General features: G+C 41.9%; 1 protein-coding gene across 1 annotated transcript in view; it reads left to right on the forward strand.

Annotated features, from left to right (window-relative positions):
* CBL (Cbl proto-oncogene) overlaps positions 1-25,770 on the forward strand; it is a 44,425-nt gene extending 18,655 nt beyond the window's left edge. Inside the window, exons 3-16 of the mRNA XM_063355243.1 lie at positions 5,953-6,099; positions 7,331-7,487; positions 9,037-9,158; positions 10,177-10,314; positions 11,131-11,218; positions 11,762-11,893; positions 12,272-12,475; positions 13,987-14,118; positions 15,212-15,589; positions 16,471-16,565; positions 17,089-17,244; positions 17,737-17,840; positions 18,302-18,484; positions 21,120-25,770. Of these exons, the coding sequence (XP_063211313.1) occupies positions 5,953-6,099; positions 7,331-7,487; positions 9,037-9,158; positions 10,177-10,314; positions 11,131-11,218; positions 11,762-11,893; positions 12,272-12,475; positions 13,987-14,118; positions 15,212-15,589; positions 16,471-16,565; positions 17,089-17,244; positions 17,737-17,840; positions 18,302-18,484; positions 21,120-21,400 (2,317 nt within the window). The 3' untranslated portion in view covers positions 21,401-25,770. The remainder of the gene's footprint in view (positions 1-5,952; positions 6,100-7,330; positions 7,488-9,036; positions 9,159-10,176; positions 10,315-11,130; positions 11,219-11,761; positions 11,894-12,271; positions 12,476-13,986; positions 14,119-15,211; positions 15,590-16,470; positions 16,566-17,088; positions 17,245-17,736; positions 17,841-18,301; positions 18,485-21,119) is intronic.
* The last annotated feature ends 153 nt before the right edge of the window (positions 25,771-25,923 follow it).

The following is a 25,923-nucleotide window of genomic DNA, read 5'->3' on the forward strand; positions in this document are numbered from 1 at the left end:
GACACTCCCACATCTTGTGTAATGTTTTTCCCTTAATATTCCATTAGAATAAATAAGTACTTTTTAGAAAATGTTCTGTAGACATTACTCCAATGTACTGAGTGCATTTCTTGTGAGCTGCATTTTTGGGTCATGCCCCTTGAAACAGCCAAGCTGACATGTAGGCAGAGCCTTCTCTTGAGTTTTGAATAGGATGATTTTATAGTAACTTAGGTCCTCTGATTTGTATTCTTTTTACCCTCTTGAATCTTCATTCATTCATTGTTGCTGTGTAATTTTACACAGTTTGACACTGATTTTATGAAATAAAGCATTTTCTTGAAAGTGTGTTGAAATGAAGTCAGTTGAGTCATGTTCAGTTTAATTTTGTTTTGGGGATAAGGTGGAGGTGTGGCTCTGTTTGTCTTAGCTTCCCGTGAAGAATCTTTGTTAAGCACGGCCTATTCTTAGAGCGGCTGAACATTATTTGTGAAAACTCAGTGTTCACATTTGTAACTGAAGTCAGTGGGATTGCAAATACAAAAATCCCTATGAAAATTCAGTCCTATATAAGAAATGTGCACTTTCGTAGTTGGCTGTTTTGTGTTACACTCTTAATTCCTCTGTACAGTCATGTTTGTAGCATGCTTTCAACTGAATGAGCTTTACAGACGTGACAGTATGTACATGTCAAATTATAGCATGTGAGAACAATATTGTGACTAAATCATCCAGTGGGGCAGTCTCCTTGCTATGTGTGAGGAACAAAATTATACTGTGTCAATTGGTTAGCTGTGAAGTAGTTGAGAGATATTGGAAGAAAATGAAAAAAATCTAGCTGGCAGTGGCAGAAATGGTAGTACTATATTAACATTGCCTTGAGGTGAGAAAAGTGTTTTAGTCATTTGTAACTTGAATGAATTTAACTAATCGTGTCAACATAGCTGAAAGAGGCAATGCTCCGATTAAAAGTGTCCTCTGCTGTTAATGGTTTTGCAAGACTGAGCCTATATGGTGGAAAAACACTTTTGTCCAGCAAACAGGAAACTGGAAAAGAAAAATCTGCTACAGGTCTGGGGGAGGCAAGAGCACCAGAAACCCCAGCTGGGGCCCGGCCCGTGGAGGGGCTTCAGCGGGAGCTATGGTGCAAATGGAAGTGCCTGCTCGACCTTCTGACTTCCGCTAAGATGTGTGGAGCAAAAACAGTCATGAAGCAGGAAGGAAGTAGCACAACCACAGCGGAGGGGGCACGGAGGAGGGAGGACGAAGAAACATGCCTGTTCAGCCTGCAGAGCTGCCGGCAGGCCCAGCCCAGCCTTAGGGGACACTGGGTAACTGAAGAAACAGTCTTGCTTCATGCTGGCCTTTGTTCCCCAAAATGGTTGCTCAAGACCTGCATCTTTAGAGCCCTGTCAGTGACAAGGTAGTGCAATTTTACAGGAGAGTATGTACAGAATTACAGAGAGTATGTACTTCTTCAGTACAGAAGCTGAACAGGCTCTGGTGATGTTTCTGGGTTGTTAAAGAAACAGTTCTCTGTTAACATTGTGTGTGCAGAAGGAATAATGCCTCCATGCTAGAGCTGCAGATATTTCTTAGTAAAATATTTGGTTACTCTATAGGGTGGAAGAATATTTGGCTTTCTAAGCTTTCACTTTTTATGTATGTGTTTGATTCACTATCTAACAATAATAAACTGAATAGTCTCTATGTTTGTGTGAAAACATTTGCAGGAATATGAAATTCTACATAAACTGTAGCTGTTGCTCTGTCTCTCAACAGAAACATGCTGTAGTTTTTCGTTTGAAGCTGGTACAGGTGTTGCCTTCAGCTCAGTTGCAAACGGTGAGGAGAGCCAACTGATGTGGCCTGCGGTCCCTGGGTGACACTTTCAAAAGTGCTTATATGACAGACGTTTACATGCCACTGACTGTCAGTGGGCTTTAGGTGTTTAAGTCAGTGATTCCCAAACTGCGGTTGGCATACCTCTGGTGTTTAGCTAAAAGTTTGAAAGAGGGCCATCGTGGTCTAAAAGAAACATGGAAGATTGATGGAGGTCTGTGACCAAAAATGTTTGGGAATCTCTGGTCTAAGTCATTTAAGTCGTCTTTGAAAATATTACCTTTTTTTCTGGAAGAACTCTTGCTTCCGTTTAGTTGAAACAATGGAGCTGAGGACAGTTGCTGATGTTACTAAAAATAAAATACAGTCTTAATCACTGAACTTTGATAGTCCAATAAAAAATGTTCACTGTAATTGCAAGCATTTATTTGATCTGTATTAATTTACAGATGTGTAACTTGGCTTGTTAAAATAAAGGAGTGCACTCTTGAAAAAAAAATGATTGTCCTTTTAGCACAGGATGGGTAACTAGTTGCTGTATGTAAAAGCTAGTTACTAACATAAAATGTTCTGTAATTTGCTTTTTATGTTTACTTCCTGTGTTTTTCCTGTTATTTATCTAAGATACATCTGAATATTTGTAAAATATGATGACCTTAAGAATGGAAAATGTTCAGGTATTAGGAACTTCTTTGTAAAGAGTCCCTCAGTGTGTGTGTAAAGAAGGAAAAAAAAAAAAAATCATTTGTTTATCCATCCTTATGCCTGTGGAAGTTCTTACTTCTCTTGCTGAAATGATGCGCTCAGCTGCGTGCAAGCACTTCCTGTAACGCAGCTAAGGGAGAAGGCTCTTAGGCAGAAGTGGTATGCAACTGGACGCAGAAATACATCTTGACTTCTTGCAGTGTTAACTGTTGCTGTGTTTAAACTCTGTGCTTGATCACTTAGCTTCTTGTTTGAGGGTCAGATTGCACATGAATTCTGCATACTAACCCTTTAAGGAAAGGATTCAGAATTTAATTCTTACCAATTACTTCCGTGTTAGTGTAACAAAGTAATTAGCAGGTTTTGCTCCAGCCTCCATTTTTATGAACTCAGTAAAAACAAATAGCACCTCTTTTTTGCTTGAGTTGCAGATGGATTAAATGATTCATAATAGTGTGGTGTTTGCTTATTTTCCTTGCACTGCCATAAACTCTCATCTATTCTGTGATTTTATGGACAGAAGACAGCTTCGGGAACAAGCTCTGCAGCTAGAACCTCTGATTTGCATTTTTTCTAGTGTTTGTCAGCCAAAGGCATTGCAGGGACATGGTGGGAACCTGCCCTCAGGAGTGAGGGAGCTGGGGTGTGAGTTTACAGTTAAATCATCTCTGTGGCTGTGCCTCGGAATCTGAGCCTCCTCCTGGTAAACTCAACGTTGCTTATCTGCTACTGGAAAAGGGGAATACACAACTTTGAATTACTTATACATTACACCAGGGTAGGGAGATGCACAAACAGATACTACTGGTAAGGTAACAGCCTGGTTTTGTACTGCTGCAGCTTCTTTGTATATCCATACAGCTAGGTCCTGAGCCACTGATCTTCATAAATGTGATTGTGATCACATAGGAAGCCATTACTCTGCTGTTCTGCTACAGCCTAGTTTTTCCTACGTGCAGGATCCTGTACAGTTTTGTGGGTTTTTAAGACATTCTTCCTAAAAGCAGAAGGTGAGAAATTGCAGTAGCGCTTCAAAGGTTTAACAGAAGTGCAAAAGCAAGGTGACTGGAAATTGTGATACAGTAGTAAGGCAAGCGGACTTTCTGACAGCCTCCCTCTGTGGAGGTCAGTTAACTGACAGAGAGTAGTGAACAATAAAGCTTTTCAGTTTGTGTTCATAGAATCAACCAACCACATTGTATAGCTGCTTTAAAATACAAACAGTTTGGATGTGTAACACATCCAGCACCTGCGTGGTTTTACTTACATTAATCTTGAGCACCTGTTGTTATTAGACATGTATGAAATTGCAAAAAGCAGCATCTCTTGCTGTAAAGCTGGCACCTTCTATAAACACTCTGAGCAGCTTTTGTTGCTAATTAAAATGTAGTTGAACAAATAAGAGAGGAGAACTACTGTCAAAGAAGACTTATAGTTTTGAGTCCTGTTATCTTCTGGTCTGCCTCGACTGTATCATATAAGCATGGAGAAAGGGTTCACTGAGTAAATGGTAGGATGTATGTCAAGCAAAGTAGGTCATGTCCAATTGAGTTTAGACTCTCTGAAAGTATGATATGGAGCTAGAAGACCTAAGCCCAAATGTCCAGGGAATTTTTTTCAGAAACGTTGGAGGCAGTTACCTATCTCCTTTAGCTGGAGGTCAGTTCTGCAATCAGGCAGATTACCAGGATAAGTACTTCAACTAGGAATAGCATGTCTGAAGCAAGTGGTATCTGAAAAATGACCAAGATAAAGTAAATTGGAACCAATCCAACCAGAATACTAGAAATTGGTGAAAGGCTGAAACCTGGGGGGAGCATAGTTTGCTGCCAAGCACAACTGTCTTCAGGGAGATGGCACGCTACAGTAGTAGTATACTTATTGAGAGAGCTTGGGAAACAAGGCATTAAGAAAATACTGTGTGACTGGGGATGCTTCTAGCCCCTCTCTAAATGATTCAGTATTTTGCAGTCTGCAAAATAACTTGTTGCTCAGTGTCTGAGCAGTGCCTTGGTGGTTGATGCAGTCTCCTGACCAGCTCCGGTCTCTTGGACATATCTTAGAAGTTATCCTTTCCCATGTGATACTAGTTCCTTCTTTTATCTTCAAGCATGTGACGTAGGGGTGAAAAAAAGCCTCTGGCCTAGAAATACCCCTGTCTGTGTTCAGGAACTCCATTTTCCTAGCATCTGGAGAATGTAATGGAGCCGAGGAGAAGAGTGTCATCCTTTATTTGGATAAAGGAATGAGAGAAAGAGGTGCCATTGGTGAATAGGTATTTTTTTTCCATCTACAAGTAGGAAGATGACCTCTCTAGTGTGTAATAGTGCTATTGTTTGACTCCTAAGTAGGAAGACTGTTATTTTGGTATTCCTGTACTGCTACAGGCAGTAATGCTTTAAGGTACCCAAGCTAGCTCTATTTCTGCATAGCACAGTTACAACATAGAGCTTACTTCCTTAATGTAGTCTCTAAGACTACATGGAGGGAAGAAGCAGTCCTGGGCTGCAGTTTGTTGCCAGTGTGGTGCCAATCCAATGCTAGTTTCTTGCGAAGCATGTAACCCAAAATGCTTCCAGTGATGCTGTGTCCTCTCTGCTAGGCGGTAGTCCTCCTGACATCTATTTCTGGAAATGCTTTGCACATTGACTAAATACAAAGCAGAGAATATCTCTTCTCATCTTCTCCCACTTTCCCTCTTCAGTTTAGGAAAGGGCGTACCCTGATGGACTAGAACACTGATGACACATGAATGTCATCAGGCAGAGAACAGACTTGGGGTACCAATTGGTAATTCAAATTGGATAATTACTCAACACAATATGGTTGAGCGCCCTGACCCTATGTAATTTATTAACGTTTTAGAAAAACTCTGCAGGTGTTTTGACCTTACCTTGTGATCTGGGCCTGTGATTATTGGTTGGATGTTCTCTGAGCAAATATACTGTGTTGGGACCCTCTGGAAACTTGGAAAGACATTCAGCTTACATGATCCAAGGCAGTAGTACTTTAATGCGCTCTCATAAGGAATTTTCAGATGCAAGAGCAAAGGAGTCTGATGATGTTGTGGCTCCGATTATGCTGTTACTTCATAAGTAAGGTCTGAATATTGGGTTTGGATATTTTCTGTAAATGTGTTTCCTTGGGGCAGTTTGCCTTGGAAGTAACCTGCCCACCTCAAAGAGGTTATGCAAAGTTAGTCATTGTGGAAAATGTCTTGACAGACACAGGCCTTGCTGATAAGTACCATGTGATGGATGTGGTCTGAATGCCGGGTAAAGACTTGAAAGGTGGTCCCAAATAAGAGGAGTTTTCTAGGCTGGGATACTTCTTGAATTGCAGTAGATACTGTTTCTGTTTTGTTCAGAGTGCTAAGCCACATCTGTCTTTTTTAAAATAAATGTTTGTTTTTGCGGTCCTTTGTAGGCGTAACCTGACAAAGTTATCCCTGATATTCAGCCATATGCTGGCAGAGCTCAAAGGTATTTTCCCAAGCGGCCTTTTCCAGGGAGACACATTCCGGATCACCAAGGCAGATGCTGCAGAATTTTGGAGAAAGGCTTTTGGTGAAAAGTAAGTTTCAAACTGCTTAAAAATAGAGATGTAGGAAAACATTGCACACAGCACTGTGTATTTTTAAAAATTCTTTTTGCAGTTCAGAAAGGTCTTTGTCAGGTTAAAATGAATGATGAGAGAGACCTACTAGTCATTTGGTCCACTGTCGGGTGTGAGATACAGGATTATTCCTACATTATATTTCCCAGTTCTTTGTCCTGTCTTGTTTTAAATGTGTCAAGTGATGGGTCTTTCCCCATTTTTCCTAGGAGACTCTTGTACTGTCACAGAGTTTCCCTCGATTATTCAGCTTAAATTTTCCTCTCCTTAATTTAATTCCTTAACTTGTAATAAGCTCCATGAACTATGCAAAGTAATCTGCTTTCTTCTTACAAAGGTTACTATGCCCCTAATATTAGTTGTCCTTTAGCTAAGCCATTATATTAAATTCTTTTAATCTTCCCTTCAATTAGTCTTTCCAATCACTTAGTCACCTTTCTTCTGGCATCTCTGAACTTTTGTCGGTTTGCATAATGGCTTTGTTAAGATAGAATGAAGGAGAAAGCAAAGTGCAATGTATGTTTGCGTGCAGATTGTTGAAAAGTCATTTTAACTTTTGTATGTAATAAAACACTAACTAAATGAACTATAGAGCAATGTTTGATGATTAAAGTTAATGGAATTGGGTACTGCTTTCTAACTAAGGAAACTAAGATACTTCACGTAAAGAATGTAATTAGTAGCTGTCAGAACAAAAAGTAATAATATATTTACTCATGAATGACACAGTTGTCTAAAGCTAGACTTGTTCTTTCTGTATTATTTTTTTAAACTATCTAGACCTCTACTAAAAGATTTACTGTTAACTCCTCCTCTGCCAGCTGCAACATTACGAAATTCTTATCAAATGATGGTGTTGTATACAGCCCAGAGTACATACAAGCATTGACATGATTGGACTGCAGAAAAAGAGAAAGGAGACAGCGGAACTGGACTTCAGATGCCAAAATTTTGCATATGCAGAGAAGATTGTCTGAAGTTCATTTGGCTGCTAATTTCCTGCAGCACCAAGAAATCCTGTGCTTGCATAGTATTGTAGTATATATATAATAGTATTAGCCTGTGGCTAAGTTTGATTTTCTTCTCTTCCCGTATCATGAAATGCATACTCACAAAAAAATGTGTAAGGCATGTATGCGGTGGTGGTCTTGAGACATATCACATTTACAGATGACTTGGTTTTCCCCAGGACTATTGTTCCTTGGAAAAGCTTCCGTCAGGCCTTGCATGAAGTGCATCCCATCAGTTCAGGGCTGGAGGCCATGGCCCTGAAGTCAACGATTGACTTGACGTGCAATGACTACATTTCAGTATTTGAATTTGATATCTTCACACGACTTTTTCAGGTAAGAATTGAAGAATGTGAATCAACTGAAATGTGTCTCTGTGCTTCAGGTTAGACACTTTTCCCAGGACAAACTATATTTTACGCACTAGAATGGCATTATTTATGCTGTAAGAGATTTGATCATCTTGCCCTTCATCCCCTAAACAGTTCTAGTAATACTTAGGACCCTATATTGTAGTGAAAGTGTGTGATACTTCTGGTCGTAGAAGAAAAAACTGTCTAAATATATACTGCAACTGTAAGGCACATTCAGTATCCTCCCATGAATCAATTTTTTCCTTTCAAAGGTCACTTTTAGACTGAAGTTCTGACACAACTTCTGGAAGGCAGGAAATGTGAAGCTTAGTTTATCAGTCTGTCTTTCCTTGTCCTTTACTTTCTTGTCAGATTTATTTTCCAGGGGGTGGGTGTTAAGGATGGAACACAAGCATGGAAATTTGGGCTTCCTAGCTAATGTGGCTGGGAACATCCTGAACATCCTGACACAGCCAGGATGTTGTGGACATGTCTGTGTTCTGTGCACAAGAAATATCTATATTACTGAAGTGATATTAACAGTAGGTAAAATTCTAACCCACAGTCCTTAATAGTGCTAAACTCAAAAACACAGCTTCTGATGGTGCAATTGGGTATTTACAAGAACAAACACTTACTTCTTTGGCTCTGACTTGCCTTTTCCCATGTGATAGGGTGGGTTGTAATTAAGATATGTCTAGATGAAAAATTCCCATGTTCGGTGTTGCAATGTAGCTGATCTCATTCAGTACTTTTTCCAACCATAGTACATAAAGGGCAAGTTAAGAGTTGCTGCGATTTCCAAGAGATGCAAAGTTCTTAGGGAGAGCTAATATCTTCTTTTAGACAAGCTGAGAAATTTGGAAAAATTGGCTGCGATTTAGACACTCGAGACCTTCTCAGGATTGAGAGCTTTCAAATGGTTGTTATGACTTTTTATGCATCATTTTCAGGAATATTTAGCATGTATGTGCTGGTTTATTTATTCAAATATTAGACTAGCCAGTAATCTTTGCCACACCCAAGTGAGGTTAGGTGGTTAAGGAATAGTCACAAGCATCTTACATACAGTGAAACTGAGACAGAGAGGGGAGGTCGCTTTCCTGAGGCTATATAGGAAGTCAGCGTTAGAGATCAGACTAGTTGTGGTTTCTGGTCCTGTGCGTAATCTTTTTAATCTCCTGTCTTTATCCCTGTTTTAGGAATGAGTCATTTTCTCTGCAGAAGCAGCACAAATTGGTAGCTATTCTTGAGCTGTCTTTTTGTGACCTTAGTGACTTCTCCCTTGGTATTTATTAAAGGAGTTTTGATTAAGGTCTGTCTTAGGTGATGTTTTTATCATCGACAAGAGAGAAACTCAAATGCTAAGGCTCCTGCATGAGAATGTAGGTTTTAGTTCCTCTACTGGATTTGTGGTGGGATAAGAGACCTGTGTCTTTACTCAGGAACTGATCCCTTTGATTAAGGAATATTTGTATGTGTGATATCTCATAGAAGTGCTTGGTTAATATATTTCTTTGTTGTTTCTCTAGCCATGGTCCTCTTTGCTCAGGAACTGGAATAGCCTAGCGGTGACTCATCCTGGTTATATGGCATTCCTAACATATGATGAGGTGAAAGCCCGGCTTCAGAAATTCATTCACAAACCTGGCAGGTTAGTGCTTGGCAGCAGTGGCTTTTTTGATCGTTCTTGCTAACGTTGCTGATTACTGTACTGCACTGACTGAGGAGATTTGGTTTATTTTATCTTTGTCCTCCTTCCTCAGAAGTTTAAACTGTGCAAAAAGTCTAGCTTGCCCTGTATTTGGAAATTATCCTCCATGTGGTGGCTTACCTCCTGCCCACCCCCACAATTGTCACAACAGCTCCCTCAGGCATGAGCAGAACACAGAGGCAGACACTGCCAGAGTGAGCCTAAACAGTGGGCTGTTTAGGACCGTGAATAAGGGAATGTATCTATAGGTCCCTTAACTTTCTGGTGTACATGCATAAAACCAGGAGAGCTGAGGGGATTGCAGCCCCCAGAAGCAGTGTGTATGTTTGAAGTAAACTTCAGACAGACAAGGCAGCTGGCCAGCATTTGTGCTGGCAGAAAGCAGCACGGTAGGCAGAGTAGGCTGCAAGGTAATGTTGCAGACTGGGTGGACTTCAGAGGGTGTTGAGGGCGACACATGCTTCTGCAGGGGTTGTGGACCTGAGCAGTTTTGGGTTACCTAATGTCCTGGGTAGAATTTGGCCCAATACAACATGGCTAATGGGTTTCTCTTTATGCAGGAAGGACCAAGTGTCAATTTCTGGAGGTTGCTATTGTACTGTTAGTTCTGTGCTGATTTTAAAAATGGAAACCTTGTGTAGTCTGTTTGTTGGTTTTGTTGATTTTTTTAAGGTTAATTTGAAACAAATGATTTTAACTTTTCTTGCTCCGGATTCTGGGTTTAATTTCACCTGGAGGCCAGTGCTTGGATGCTTTTCTCACTTTGTATCAGATTGTAAATTCTCCTTTGATCTGCCCGGGGGTAAATTGAGGAAAGCCAGTATAAATCATCAAGTTATTCCTACTAGTTTTTGTTTGCTGTGTTAAGATAGCCAGACAAAGACTGCCTGCTTGACGTTTAATCTTTTCTGTCTGTTACAGTCCAAACTGAAGTTTCTTTTCCTTTGTGTGTTTTTAGTTATATTTTCCGATTGAGTTGTACACGACTCGGTCAGTGGGCCATCGGCTATGTCACTGCAGATGGGAACATTCTTCAGACAATCCCCCACAACAAACCTCTTTTTCAAGCACTGATTGATGGCTTCAGGGAAGGCTTGTAAGTAACTTTATAAAAATTAAGTTTTTTTGCCCTTTTGCCCACTTTCACTGTGAGTTTGTTTTAGAATTCTTAATCCTGAGGTGAGGTCTCAAAGTCGGTTGAATGGTAAAACGTACCCTCTGAGTTCATCACACATTATCTGCTTCCCAGGAGAGCCAGCATGTTGTAGAGTTCAAAGAATCACTATTGACATCACTGAGCCCCTTTTGGACATGTCTCAGCTCTTCCTTTTTATTTAGACCTTGATTCAGCAAAACCGTTCAATTATGTGAATAGTGCCATTGATGTCAGTGGAAAAATTCATATACTGAACTGTTTTGGACCTCGAGAATACTCAGAGAGCTATCTTTTGCACTGGAGAGCCGTACTGTCCTTTGCAATAGCAGACGATAAGTGTGCGTCAGTGTTTCCCTTGTCATAGATTCTTTTCCAGTCGAGTCCTTAATTTGAGCCACTGCAAGTGATATTATGGCATCAGTTTTCTTACTCTGGATATTACAGTTTCACTATAGGATGCTTTAAAAGTAGTAATCCAGGACCACGTATGACATCCTGTTTAAAATAAAAATTGCCGCCAGGAAGGAAGACAAGCTTCTTTTTATTTTTAAGAATGACATGTTTAGGTTTTGTCCAATAGGAAGATTCTTCAAAAACTTCTTTTGAATTTAAATACCTTGAATTCCCACCCTTCTTCAGCCTCATTCTTTCTTTCCTCCACCATCCCCCAAAGAACCTTGTGTGTGTGTTTGTGTACATCTGTATATGAATAGATATAAACAGATATCTTTTTTTTTTCCCCGCGACTGCTTACAGTTATTTATTTCCTGATGGCCGGAATCAGAATCCTGACTTGACTGGCCTGTGTGAGCCCACACCTCAGGACCACATTAAAGTTACCCAGGTGAGCAAAGCATTCTATCTCATCAAACTTGCTTGCTTTCTTCCTAATTTCTAGCCTCCTTAGCTGTTTATACAATTCTGTCATACTTGGTATCCCCAAGGCTTGTTTTTAAGGCTGATGTATTGTATTTTACAGGAGTTACAGAAATCTTTGAATGGTAGGAATGGGTAGAGGGAATTGCAAAGGTTAGGTAAAGCTTTACCTGAGCTGACAGATTTCAAGATTTTTTTTCAAAATGTTCTGCCAGATACTCATTCTTTTGTGCCATCCAGCATATCTTGAGCCCTGCTTTCCTAGACTGTTCTTGGGACACCTAAACAAAAATCTAGGATAACTTGAAGCCCACTTTTTTTCAGAGCTTGACAGATGTATCTAATACATAAATTATAGTGAAGTCTTTGCAGACTTCTTTTCTCCTTTGCAATGTGTTCTTATGTTTGGAAATTTTTTGTCCTGTGAATCTTGTGTTGGGTTTCTTGTAGCTATGACTTTTCATGATTGTTATTTTACAGTATCAACCATGTCTGTCTGTCTTTCCCCAAGGAACAATATGAATTGTATTGCGAAATGGGCTCCACATTTCAGCTGTGTAAAATATGTGCTGAAAACGACAAGGATGTGAAGATTGAACCATGCGGCCACCTGATGTGCACGTCCTGTCTCACTGCATGGCAGGTGAAACATTACCTCTTGTTCATCTCTCTGAGTGAAGCTAGTTGCTTTTTTACAGAAGCAGTACATTCTCTCCTCAAAACTGTTCAGTTTCCTTCAGGTATGGAGATGATATAGCATAACTGAGGACATAAGCTCATAGTTCAGTAATATCAGTGCCAGCTTCACCAGCTCAGGGAGAAACTGGTTAGCTGCCTAATCTCTTAATCTAGGAATAGGCAAGAAGTGTGAGGACTTGCTAAAAGGCTGGTTTTGTACTTCAGAGGGAAAATACTCCCCATAATTGTAGCAGAGTTTGCCTTTGTGTCTTTGTATATTACCTGTGTGTTTCATTTCTGTATCATAGTGGCTGTTGTAACGTATCTCTTCTCTTCCCTGAAGGAATCAGAAGGCCAGGGTTGTCCTTTTTGCCGCTGTGAAATCAAAGGCACGGAGCCAATTGTAGTAGACCCATTTGACCCCAGAGGAGGAGGAGGATTATCACGGCAAGGGGCAGAAGGAACTCCATCACCCAATTATGACGATGATGATGATGACAGAGCTGATGATTCCCTCTTCATGATGAAAGAGCTCGCTGGTACCAAAGTAAGGTCACTAGAGCGTGTGCTAGTAGATGTGGCAGTATGTACAAAGACTGCATGTTCTCCATCCGTTTTCTGTGGTCTTAGTGATTTGTGCGTGTGAGGGTTGTCAGGCCTTATAACAGGAAAGAATCACTCACTATGGAAAACGGGGATTTACGTTCACTTTTGCCTGTTCAGTTTACACTGTCAGTTCTATTAAGCAATGGTGATCACACTTCGAAATCTTTGATCTTTTGTGGGTTGTCTTGAGAGAGTCCTTGGAGGGTGAAAAGTCTGGCTTGACCTATTGGAACGTAAGGTCTAAGTTTATAACATTTCTCTGTGTGCTTAGCAACGCTGCTTTTGATTTATTAGCCATAGTTCACTCATATCAGCAAAAATTCATCCATCTTCCCCAGTGATGTATACAGTCTTCCAAAGGTCCTGATGACTAACTGGGTAGAGGGCAGGCTATTATGCTGAGGAAGTCAGTTCGACCGTCATCTTCTTATACGGTGTCTGATAAATTTGTATAATAAAGGTGTGATAACTCTCTGCCATTAGTGGTATTTCCTGCCAGGAGATGTTTACAAGACAGGCATTCTTTATAGCTCCTTGCCTGTTTTTTTCTAAAAGCTCATTGCTGCTCTTGCACATCTGCACTTAGCATTGTCTTACTGCATAGGGAAGTGGATTTGGATTTGGCTAATTTTTAATAGTTGAATTTACTAAAATAAGCTGCCTTTTCTGATCAGGAAGAATCCTCTACACTGGTTTACCTGTGGTCATATTTCTCTTTGGTTTTCCCTCTGTGAAGTAGCGTACTAAATAGTAAACCGTTTTCCTGGAGGTAGTTTTCGTACACATAGCTTGGAGAAGCAAAGCAGTTTCCTCTGTGTGACATCCTGGGGAGGTTTGCAGTAGGCTAGTACTCTTTGGCATTAGTGAGTTCAGACCTGTGTAAAGCTTTTCAAAGTTAGAAAGCACTAGCCTTGCTTGTAAAATAAACTTTATGAAAAAGAGAAGAACAGGCACTGGTCTGATTTGTTAGGTGGACAAACAACTTTCCAGGGACAAAAATGGAGGGTTTGGTGCGCACTAGTGATTGCTGCAACAGCCATGATACTGTAGTCAAGGTAGTTTGCGCAGTGGTGCCTGCAGTGATCAGTCGGTTTTGCAGCAGATATGCCCTCTTGTGTCGAAAAGAAAAGAAGCTTGCTCCTGCCCAGTAAGGCAGGTTTGTTGCTCTAGCAAAACAGCTTGTCTTTTATTGTGCCATTGCTAAGTGTGCATTTTTAGTTGTATGCCACAGCTAACCCCATTGGTGATCTTCAAGGCTTGATGCAAGTCAAATGCTGTTGTGCTGTGAAAGTGCCCTCATTTACTGGTGTATGGTTGTTACTAACGTAGTAATTTGTTACCAATAGCGATATTGAAGCTAGTAGAACTCACAGTGCTTGAAAGCTTCTCTAGAGAAAAGGACTTCTGCTGGGTTTTGTCATTTGTTGATTTTCCCATTGTTTTCTTTTTCAGGTTGAGCGTCCTCCTTCTCCATTCTCAGTAGCTCCACAGGCCACCCTTCCTCCCGTGCCACCGCGACTGGATCTTTTGCAGCAGCGAGTGTCCAATCCACCTGGGGCTTCCAGTCCTGGGACCACTTCAAAGGTCAAACGCACTGTTTCAACTATGATTTTGGTGGGGCAAGTGGAAAGACGAGCATTCTGGTGAACGCTAATGTTCTCTATGACGTCCCTAAGCACTTTCACACGAGATGACTTCTTCCTTTTCTGTAGTCCTGTTAAGCCACTTTCCTTCCATTCCCCATGAGAGCCTAGTCTGTCCTGAAAGTAAATGCATCCTTCTGGAATCCATGGTACACAGTCCCTTTTTGCTGTTTAAAAGCCCTGTCTTTTCTTCACAGTCGTCCATGCAGTTGCTAGAAAGAAGCTGGTCTTAAGCTGAAGTGCTTGCTCACTTAGGGTGGCGGGTGGCCTCCTGTTAACTACCAAGTTATTGTTATTACCAGTATCTTCATTGATTTTCAGTCTCAGCCACTGTTGCCTATGCCCTTTGGAGGCGCATTTGTGGGCTTGTGTTTTGTTCTAGCTAGCAAGCTGGGTGTGGGAAGGTGTCATATTCCTGTCCCAACTTTTCTTCACAAATTTTTCCATTGAGCATTTTTTGAGATTGAAAACTAAGGAAGGAATGAAATGTGTGTGACTGAGAGAGAGTAACTGGTTTTCTGATTGACTAGCTGAAGGCAGCAGTGTGATCTTGGTGGCATTTGGTCATTGACTGTTGAGATATGGCAGCTCTTAAGTATGAAATTATGCTTGAAAGGTCAGGCAGAAGGAAATATCCAATTTGGTGAATATTCATTGCTGACTGATGAATGTTAACTTATATAAATAACCCACAATTGAATCTTTCTTCTAAATTATGGGTATCCTTTGTTGGGAATCCAATCTAATGCTGCTGTAACCTTTTTTCTTCCTTCAAGAAAAATAATCAGGGATGTTTTGGGCCTAGCTGTAGCTGCACGTAGTTACTGTGTTAACTCTTCAAGCCTGTAGAGAAGGTGTCTCTGGAGGGTTAACTTGTGGAGACGTGGAGAGTTATCTCCACATCCTTTGAGATAATTTCTTGTAAAAATAGATAAAAGCCAAAACTCACCTTTCTGCCACCTGCCTCCCTCCTTTTTATGTTTTGTGGCTAGACTAGTTTGTTTAACAATATTTTGCATTCTTCTGCTTTCCAGGCTGCACCTGGTACTCTTCACAAAGATAAACCTTTGCCAATCCCACCCACGCTCAGAGATCTCCCACCTCCACCACCTCCCGATAGGCCACATTCCATTGGGACTGAAGGTCGACCTCAGAGACGTCCCCTGCCCTGCACGCCAGGAGACTGTCCTTCGAGAGACAAACCACCCCCTGTGCCCTCCAACCGTCAGGCGGATCTGTGGCCATCCAGGCCGATTCCAAAAGCCCCATCTGTAGCTCTCAGCCCTGGTGACCCTTGGGCTGGGAGAGAACTGTCAAACAGGCACTCGCTTCCCTTTTCCTTGCCCTCTCAGATGGACTCCAGGGCTGACAGCCATCGGCTTGGGAGCACGCTCAGTCTGGACAACCCAGTGGTGAGTAGGCTTATTGGAGGTGAAGGTAATCTGTGAGGAATTAAGTCTTCCAAGGTGCCCTCTTCTCATAGTGTACACCTGAACGGGGCAATTTTGTGCCAAGGGAGAGATTGAAAGGAACTGATGAATGCCCAGCAAGGGAGAATAATGGGAGGACTTCTTTGGGAAGTGCTTTTGTGCCTCTTGGGGGCAAGGCTGAAATCCCTGTTTGAGCAGTCACGAGCCACAATTTCATGATCACTGTTGACCTTTCAATTTTGAAAAACTGAAAATGTTTTGTATTGGAGCTGGTATACTGAAAAAGTGTAATTTACTCTTCTCAGTTTTCAGTCCCATAAAACCTGCACACAGTAGCTATGATTAGTTTGAAACAGTAAAATCTGTGTTAAATTTGGATCTGTTACTATTACCAATGTCATGGTGTGTCACTTTGTAGTCCAACATATTGTTCTCTTAAAGAAATCCCGGGCAGTTCTGCTTTCTTTGATTCCATTCCCCTAATTTTTCCTTTTAAAACCTCTAGCTTTCTAAAACTGAAAGCAAGTACATTTTTAGCCAGATTGTCTAAGAAAATGATGCTTGCACAGTTGTCATTCTGTCTCTGTATGTGTGTGCTTGTCTGCATCCCTTTCCTCTTGTCCTCGATTTTGGCCTTTTGGCCTCTTTCAGCTGAATTTGCCAAAGCCATTGGAATCTCAAAAGATATGAAGTTCCTCCAGTTTTTGTGTAAACAAGCAGTTGGCTACAGGAGAAAAACCCTGCTTGTGCCCTCACTGAGGGAAAACTGTCACAGAACTACTGGATTTCTAAGGTGCTGTAGAATGACAGCTTTGCAACTACACTGGTGTTTCTGATTCCTGGTTTGGAATTTTTTCTTTCAGAGCTTGAACAGTGGTCCAACAACAACCTCAGAGCCTGAACACCCCAAAATTAAACCCTCCTCATCTGCCAATGCGATCTACTCCTTAGCTGCCAGGTCTGTTGTTTTCTAGCAAAGGTGCTATTTTATAACTTACAGAATGATAATTGTAGGGCTGTTTTTATGTTGGTGCCAAGGACAGAATTTGACACAACTCTGTCAGCCTTAGTTTCAATCTCTGACAGATTCAAAATACACAGTCTGGTGAAAGTAGATGAAATCAGCATCCTGAAGATCTGTGGATAGTGCTGGTAGTTATCCTTGGCTGTGGCAATAGGAAACAGCCTACTGTTGTCATTAGCTCTTTTATGAATTCACTTCTGAGTCAGTCTTTATGTGAAGTAGGTGATGTATAATGTACATGATATTGTCAACTTCCTTTTGCATAATGACCTCGTGCCAGTGTGACCTTGCAGCTAGTCTGCTGAGAATCCTGAAAGCCAGGTTATTTCTTTAGAGAGAATCACTATAAGATGACTGCTTGTTACTTCTGCTGTGGATTTTAAAGGCCACTCTAATATTAATTAGATTTGGCATAAATGTTTTTTTGATGTTTACATCTTATTTCTTCTGCCTCCAGACCGCTGCCTGTACCAAAACTGCCTCCTGGGGAACAGTCTGAAAGCGATGAAGACACAGAATACATGTCACCATCCTCTCTGCCTGTAGTGCCTCCAGGTCCTGCTGTACAAAAAACGGAGATGAAAATGCCTTTGGAAATGACTCAGAGTTTACGGTGAGATTCTGTTTGTATGTGCTGTGCTTCCTCCTCACAGCTCCGGGAAAGCATATTTGTTCACTAGGGTGGAGATTTTGCATGCTCAGTTTACTGAATTTCCCCAAGTGATATTCACCAGACCAAGACTAACATAACTAACTGTAAATGAAATACGACCTCTGCTCTTTCGCAGAATCTTTATACAGTATTAAAGGAGTCAGATAACAATTCCGCGCTCTTTTCTGCCATTAACCTTTTGAGAGCAGCAGCAACTGAAATTCAAAAGTCTATTAAAAGGTTGTGTTCTGGTGGTATCAATCAAACTCTTTTAAGCTGATATGCTGTATTGCAATAGACATTACTAGAGTATTTTCTGGAACAAATATTCTTTCACAGAACATCAGTGATTTCACTTTGAAGCAGGGATCTGTACAGAATCTCACAGAGACTAAGTGTTGGTGGTTGACCACTGTCACTTGTCTGAAGTGACATATGTCTTCTCTCCCTCAGAGTTTTAGACTGCGACCAGCAGACGGATGGCTGTATGTATGAAGCAATGTACAACATTCACTCCCAAGCAGCAGCATCTGCTTTCGAGGCTGTCAACACTTCTGGTGAGTGGGTGTACTAAAAAAAAAACAACCGAGAAACTGAGGTACAATGAATTGGTCCCAGTCCCAGTTGGAACAGCATTTAGGCTAAATTAAATGTTACTTGCATTTGCTGTTAAAATAGCTAGGATGTATGTAGAAACATCTGGGTCTGTGTACTGCAGACTGCATGTGGGGATGTTTTTGAGAAGCCTAGTTGGAATGCACTGTAAAAATACTCAACAGTTGTTAAAAAAATTGCTGTCTTGAAGGTTTTTTTTTTCTGGGCATCAGTTGTCGGCCCACATCTATCATTTATATTTTTAATCCAACACTACCTTCTGGAAAGAGCATCCATTGAATGTGGGGTTTTGGCAGCAAAACCTTAGTTCTGTGTCCTGTCAGTGTTTGTGGACTACAGGGTCTGCCTTGGGAGACAGAGGCTGTGGTCAGTCCCAGAGCTCAGCATGTGTCTCTTATTCTAGATGAAGGGGATCTGGCAGCAGCTGCTGCCAGCAATGGCCCCGAAGAGTCAGAAAATGAAGAAGATGGCTATGATATCCCCAAACCACCGCTACCAGTTGCTATTGCTCGTCGCACACTGTCTGATATCTCCAATGCCACACCTGCCTTCAGCCGAATGTCTTTGGAAAATGACCCTGTAACAGGTTAGACAACACCTGTACTCTTCATGTTGAAGTGGGTACTGATGGCTTGCTATGCATGTTTGAAATTTCTGTCACTAACTTGAGATTTTTTATGTAAGCTGTGAAGTCATGTTTACAAGGCAGAATTCCACTGGTTTTTAGGTGTTCAGTTTGATTCACAACTTGAATGCGCTGCATTGGTCATTTAATCACTGAGCTAGCAAATCACATTTAAATCACGGTTAGGAAAACCTTTCCTCAGCTTAAAGGATATTCCTTAAGCCAGTGTTTCCTACAGGGCATGGCATACCTTTTGTACTAGAGTGTACAAGAGCCTGAAGCCGAACTTCAGAACATTACTGCTTTTCACTGTTCCAAGTAAAAGATGACATGGCTGACCTTGCACAGCTCATCTGGCTCGGGTTTCGGGTGCGGTTGTTGCCAGCAGATGGCACGAGTGTACTGTTTGATGCTGTCAGTTCCTTTGAGCAGGGACCTAGTCACTCAGCAAGGTCAGCTTTTTGTCCCTGGGGAGTAGAGGACATCTTGTCCTTCTGGCTGCAAGGCGCATTCTCTGAGGGAAAAATCAGAGCTTTGACTCTCCAAGAACCTTTCTGAATAATGCTATCCCTGCAACTCCCAGCGTCCTCTCTAAGGGAAATGGTGAAGCTCCTCTTGTTGGGGGATTTCAGTGTCTGAACACCCTGGCAATTTGCCAAGTAAGAGGAGTGAGTTTTTTGTTTCTTCTGGAGGTGGATGGGAGGTAGAGCCTCCTGTAGCCAGGACTACTTAGCCCAGTGAGTCTTCTGTTCACCTGCTTCAACACTTCCTCTTCCCTGAGCTTGCCCTTGTACAGCACACAGAAGAGTTTACTAGTGAAGAGAAGTTTATTAGCTTTTGCCACTCCTCCCTGCTCCCTGCCTCACTTCTTAAGTCTGTCATTGCATCTGTAGAATGTGGCTGACAGGGATAAGAAAGGGTTCACATCCTCCTCCTCTATGAAGTACTGAGCTTAATCATTGACGATTCTTTGTTTCTACAGCCCTGAAACAAGAGTGCTGTTGTCCTGCTTTGTAGTGTTAGGAGATCTGCTAATGAAAAACGCTGTGGAAATGCTGATTGTTACTGCTCTGGGAAGCACATGTGGTTATCTGAAACACTGGGTACTGGCTACTGCTGAAGCCTGGTGTTAAGCAAGCCTGACTAGCCTTTTTGCAGATTTATGTTCTCATGTGTTGTGCCCTTCAGTTTAGCTTCTTAATCATTTACCAAAAAAGCTGTGCTAATAGTTGCCCTTTCAAATTGACCCCATGGACTCTGAGATTTGATCCAGTTCAAGCTGAAACAGCTATTTCAAAAGACAATTTGGGGGAGAGAAGTGGCTAGTCCTTTTGCTCAAATGTACAAAAAGCTTTTTGTGTGTAAGAAGCTTGTACTTTGAAGATTAGGGAGTTGAACTGCATTGTGGTTGGTGAGGAAGCTTCAATGAATTTGTTTCCTGAAGAGCCTTCTCTATCTTAGTGCTTTTGGTATGAGTTTTTCAAACAGACTCCGCAGTGACTGCTTCTTTTCTGATGAGGACTGCAATGCCCACTCTTAAAAAGGGATTGTTTGGACATTCTTAGTCTTATGGATTTGTCTGTTATACACCAGTTCTACTGCTTGAAAACTCTTCTCTTGAGTTCCTTGAGGAGTTTCTCCAAAGACAAATAAAATTTTCTTTAAGGTGATGTCAAATATTCTTGCAGAAAAGTTTCTTGTTATTTTCAAAGTAGGAAAAAATGCTTTCTGCAATGATACAGGAGGTTAGAACTCAAAAATGATCAGATGTTGGATTAAGACATTAAGCAATGTGTTGGAATGTTTGGTGTCGTGTTTGGTCTATTGGCTATTCTTTTTTTCTCCCCAGGAATAGTGCATGATGTGGCTACTGCCGAGTAACACATACGAATGACTAAGAGGAGAGGCAGAACAGGCTGAGCTTACTGATTTGCCATAGCTGCCAGCCGTTAGGTAGGGTGAGCGTCAGCAGGAGCTCTTGGCGCGTGGCTCTGGCCTGCTGATGGGCTGGCAGAGGAAGAGGAGCAGACCCTTCAGAGAACGTAATTCAGTTGCTGGAACGATTGTGGTGGATGAATTGTAACTGATGGATCTGGTTATGTGCATACACTCCCTCAGCACGCTGCAATGCAGACCACAGTTCTGTGAGGAGAGCTCAGCATCTGGACAGTTAAACTGGGGGTTGCTGTCTGATTCTAGAAGGAAATGGGATGTTTGGTAAAGTTGCATATTCTCTGTGTCATTTTTTCCCAGTAGGTCTCTGCTTCTTATACTAAGGCTGATACCTGAGCTCTGCTCACACACACACATCCATCCCTGCTTTTTTTTTTTTTTATTTACATGGTCTTATCTTAATAAATGAGCTTTATGTGGCCTTCTAATTAAAAAAAATCTCCAGAGCAATTTTTGCACATGAGAGGGGAAGCTGAGCTAATCTGTACTGTTGTGTGGGAGGATAGGCTGGTTGGAGAAAGTGGCATAGCTTTCAGTGGCGTGTTTTTGAAGTGCCATTTATCAGTCTAATGTCATTCCCACTTTGTTCCAAGCAAGAATCACATGTCCTTTTTTGATGTGATGCATTTGTTTCTCCTTCCAGGTTTTTCAGATGGCTCTCAAGTTCCAGAAAGGCCGCCGAAGCCGCTACCACGGAGAATAAATTCTGAGCGGAAAGCAGGGAGCTGCCAAGCAGGTGGAGCCAGCAGTGGGACCAGTGCGTCACTGCAACTCTCCAGTGAGATCGAGAATCTAATGAGCCAAGGCTACTCATATCAGGACATTCAGAAAGCACTGGTCATTGCGCATAACAATATTGAAATGGCCAAGAATATTCTCCGCGAGTTTGTTTCCATTTCCTCCCCTGCGCATGTGGCCACATAGCACATTACCTCCACGCCTACAACTTCTGTGGACCAACTGCCTGGGCAGCCGTAGCCCAGCTACGCACCAAAGGGGAAGGGGGTTCCTTTAGAGACTTCGTGCTGAGTTCAGTCTTGCCTCTTAAGAGAATCAGTTATCAGGTTTTTGTGGTTCCAGATTTCAAAGCAGTGGAATGAAGTGGAGCAGAATGGTGTTTTATAGTGTATGTCTTGGAGTCCTTTACCCCTACCTCTTGTTTGAGAGAACAGATTTATTTCCAGGGTGTTGGTAGAGAAGGGTATCGCAACAAGGGATCCCCGAGCTGATACCCTGGAGGCTGGGGGGAGTGTTTTGTGCTGTGAATTCTAAGTGAACGCTCTGAGAAACGAAGTCTCGAGGTCGGTGTGGTGTGTCCTGTGGTTCATGGTACTAGGTTTGGATCTGTTCGCTGCTGTGTGTCTGGCTCACGCTTTTTAGAGCAGCTGGGAGGTCACTTTCTGCTGGGAATAAATAGGAGACCTTGGAAGAATCTTTCGATTGCTTCCTGTTTGCCATGGCATTTCCCTTTTGCCTGTAATAATAGCATTTATTACTTATGATTCAAGTCCTCCCTTTTTGCCTGGAGGTAGCGTGACTAGTTTCTGTCAGGCATTTTATCTTGGCAGTGCTGGGAGTTTGAATTCTCTCATATGTGTCCTCTTGCCGGCAGCACTGGCAGCACCGGATTCCAGGCAGCTAGATTTGCTGAAAGTTTTGCGTGTTTTTGAGGGGTGGAAGAGGGTGGGAAGAATTTGACTGAGAGCAAAGAACTGGCTGCTGCTTCTCCTTTTTATAGCCTTGAGCATTTTGTGCTTCAGTGCTCAAACTTGGTTGTAGCCTTGCTGGGCTTGAGCAGCCGTCACTGGACACTCCTATGTGCTCTTTCTCTAGGAATGTTGCACCTGGTAAATATGATGTTTTATTTATCTTAATTGCATGGTGGCTGTTGCAGACTAGTGGCCTTCACACACATTCCATCATCTCCTTCAGAGAGCTTTTGCAGGAGCCAACTGTCTTTGTGCCAGGCTGTTTTGTGGAACTGGTAGATGCAGCTGATGTATTTGTTGGTATGTTACCTGCTTTGCAGTAAAAGAAATGCAGCAGTTCTCTGCATGGCTATCCAAACAACATGGGGGCTCTTCTTTCCATTTCCATTACTCTAAGGTATTGCCAGAGTTTGTGTTAAAACAGATCTGGGAAACTTCTGTATTTGTAAAACGATCACATGGCTTTAAAAGTCAGTACTGAGCTGTTACTTTGAAAAAACCTGACTTGCATACTCAGCTACTTAACTCTGTTCATATATACTTAATGTGAGAGAAGTGTGTGGTTCCTTTTGAGAGGATTTAAATCAAGTTAGGGATACACAGATCAAAGCCTGACAAACAAGTGCTCTGTGTGCACTGAGAGGCTATTAGCCTTTTGAAGCATGTCTAGCCTTATTTGCATCTCTCTAAGGGCAGCAGTAGTCACTAGGCAAAGGGTTGCAACTTGAAATTTGGTTGGAGCGATTATGGCAGTTGGATGCATTTTAGCCTTTTAAAGGATATCTAGTAGCTGGGCCCAGATCTCAAAGAAACAACTTACAGTTGGCGGAGAGGACTTAACAAGTATTAGCAAAGGGAACTAAGCATAAAATGATTGTTTTATGTAGGGTATAAATTTCTCTCTAGATCTACAGCTTTATAAATTGATGCAGTGGGTTCCAGACAGTTTAAAAGCATAAACTGTCTCTCTTTACTCCCCATCTTTCTATCGTAAAGAAAACGTTCCCTGAAACCGTAAGGAGATCTCCTGCAACACTTACAGGCCATCACCACTGTTGCTATTTTGAGGCCAGGGTTGAAAATTGGAAATGCATCACAGTGATGAGATTTATGTCAGTGGGTACGGTGCTCTGCAGTGGTGCAGAGAGAGGTTGGGCACAGCAAGGCCAGACTCCTGGCCTTGCAGAAGGTGCTGAGCTGCAGAGAAGGTGATGTCAGCGTATACCGCACTTGGGGAAGAGCTGTTCTTGTTCCTCTGCCCTCACGTGCAACAGTCAGCGGTGTCATGAATCCTTGCTATGTGAAGTGCTCTGCCAAATATGCATGGCAGCCTTGGTCAGTGTGTCTGTGGGAGCTTCTAGAGAAGCAAGCCCAGCACTGGTGCTGCTGAGACAGGGACAGGGGACAGCTCTGGTTGTTCTCTCAGTGGATCTCCATTACACTTGTGAGCCTGAGCAACCAGTCCTGGCGTATGAGAGTAGTTTCCTGGCTTTGTCCTGGAGAACCAGGTAAGCCCTTTGGTAAGGTAGCAGTACGGTTTTATTTCCCTCTTTTTCATATTCTCTCCAGTGCTGCCGCTAACTGTGTTGAGTATGGAGCTACTTCATTTCTGACTTGCTGTATAAACTCAGTGCAAGTGTGTCCAAGTGTGGCGTGTGACTGGTTCACACAGAGGGAGGTGCTGCTGCCAAGGCTGCGTAAGAGCCAAGTCCAGCCAACTAGAAAGCCTTAACTCTTGTCTTGCGCAGTGTGCGTGATCAGAGTAGTGATGCCCTGTCCCATACAAGCCCTTTATTACAGGCTTGTTGTAATGTTAAATTAAATCATGCCTTGCAGAGCTATTAGTGGCCTGTCTTTGGGTCCTATGGGTATTGTTCCAGGTATTAGAGATTAGAGAGAGCAATCTTTGTGGCACGTATCACTAATTTTTCTGCATGTGTCCTTTCTGTGCACTGTTTATGTCTCAAACTGATTTACGAAATTTAAGTCTTGGCTTTTTTCCTTAGAAATGTAAGCGTTTGCTAGCACCACTGAAGTGCAGCAGAGTCCTGACCATGGCTCGTGGCTGTGCTCTGTGAAGTCAATCCAGGCACTGTACACTGTATTTTTCTTCTTGTCCTTTCAGAAAGGTAAGCCTAAGATTGATTTCTCTTTTTTTCCATCACCTCCTTGATCTTTATTCTGAAGAAGTTAACTTAATGACGCTACTTTAAAAAAAAAAAACAAAAAAACCCTAAAGGTCTAGTGCCTTTCTTAAGGGAATGCTGCATCGCTAGGCTGGATCTGAGTATCCGTCCCTCTGTGGAAATGAAGAGCCCAAATTAGACAAGCTGTAAATTTGCCTTTGAGCATGAGACTGCTTTGAAAGGGGTGAAAAGAAGGGCAAGAAAGATGGGCAATTGTCACTTCTACTATGACACTGTTTTGTAGCATTTCAACTGTGGAGGTTTCCCACTTTACCTGTTACTAACAGTGACTTGTCTGGACTGGTGCTATACTAAGCATGGTGTGGAGACAGTAGAATTGTAGGACAGGATTGGTTTTGCTCATAACAAAATATGAGTTCTGCTCATAAAAAATGCTTGTTTTCTCCCTGCCTCTCAACCTCGGACACAAAGCAAGCAGAAAACACTTTGTACAGTAAGACCTGAGCACAAACTGTGTGGGTCCAGTATATGTCTCTGCACGGCAAGCAGCAGGTAGCTGTGGAAAGCAGGCAAGTATCATCTGTTCTGAACAGGGTTTCCGCCTGACTTAGTGTGTCCAATGCCACTGTAGCTGCGTGGGAATCTGCAATGAGACATATCCTGCCAGGGGTGTGGTAAATCTTGTCTGCTGCCTTGTCTGTCTCCGCAAGTGCTGCAGCTTGAGGCATGCAGTGTCTCTGCTGGGAACCAGTGGACTTGCTGTCACTACAAACAGCTTTTCTGCCTGTCCTTCACTGAGCCCTTATCCTGGGGGAGCTGGACAGGCTCGGAGTACAGCATGTTGCTTCCTGCACTAGACTGATTACATTACTGTAGCTAATCCTGAGGCAGGGTCATTACTGTAAACGGTTTTTCAGTTGAGCAAGAAAGAATGCAACTCCCAGGGCACTTTCTTAAAGGTGCCACTTTAAATATCAGTGAGGAATAAGGACACTTATTTTTAAAGTTCCTAGTAGAAATCTTTTTTGAAATTCCCAGTGGGGGAGGAACAGTTGTTCTTTCTCTTGAATGACAAATACCAATTTGTATAATATCAGTGTTAAAAATGTTGAGATTTTCACAAAATATTTTAAAAAGTATAATAGTGTCATTAATATAAAAATATAATAGCAGTATTTAATCCTTTCAGATCTGTAAAGAATAAGGAAAAACAGAAGGTAAATATTCCTACAGAGAGTAGCTGAGCTTTAAGGTTCACTTGGTTTAAAGTCCTCATTTTGTTTGCAGATGCATTGTTAATGTTTAGAGGTTATACTAATGTTATTTATTAATTGTTTCCATTCTTATATGCTGCCCACTAAGAGCTTCTTTGTTTGGGATTTCATTCACCTGTGTCAGTAAAAAGAAAACAAAACAAAGTTTTATTTTTAAATAAAATTTCCTTTGTTGTAGCATACCGTCTATGTTGTGTTGGTTCTGTGAGTCCTGGATAAAGAATATCCTGCTCAAGCCTGTCTCAGTCATTTTGGTCAGGGCGCCCGAGTCGGAGATGGTCAGTAACTCACCTGTGACTCTTCCAGACTGCCACTGC

This window comes from Chroicocephalus ridibundus, chromosome 18 (genome assembly GCF_963924245.1).
Source record: "Chroicocephalus ridibundus chromosome 18, bChrRid1.1, whole genome shotgun sequence".
In the NCBI taxonomy this organism is placed as follows: Eukaryota; Metazoa; Chordata; class Aves; order Charadriiformes; family Laridae; genus Chroicocephalus; species Chroicocephalus ridibundus.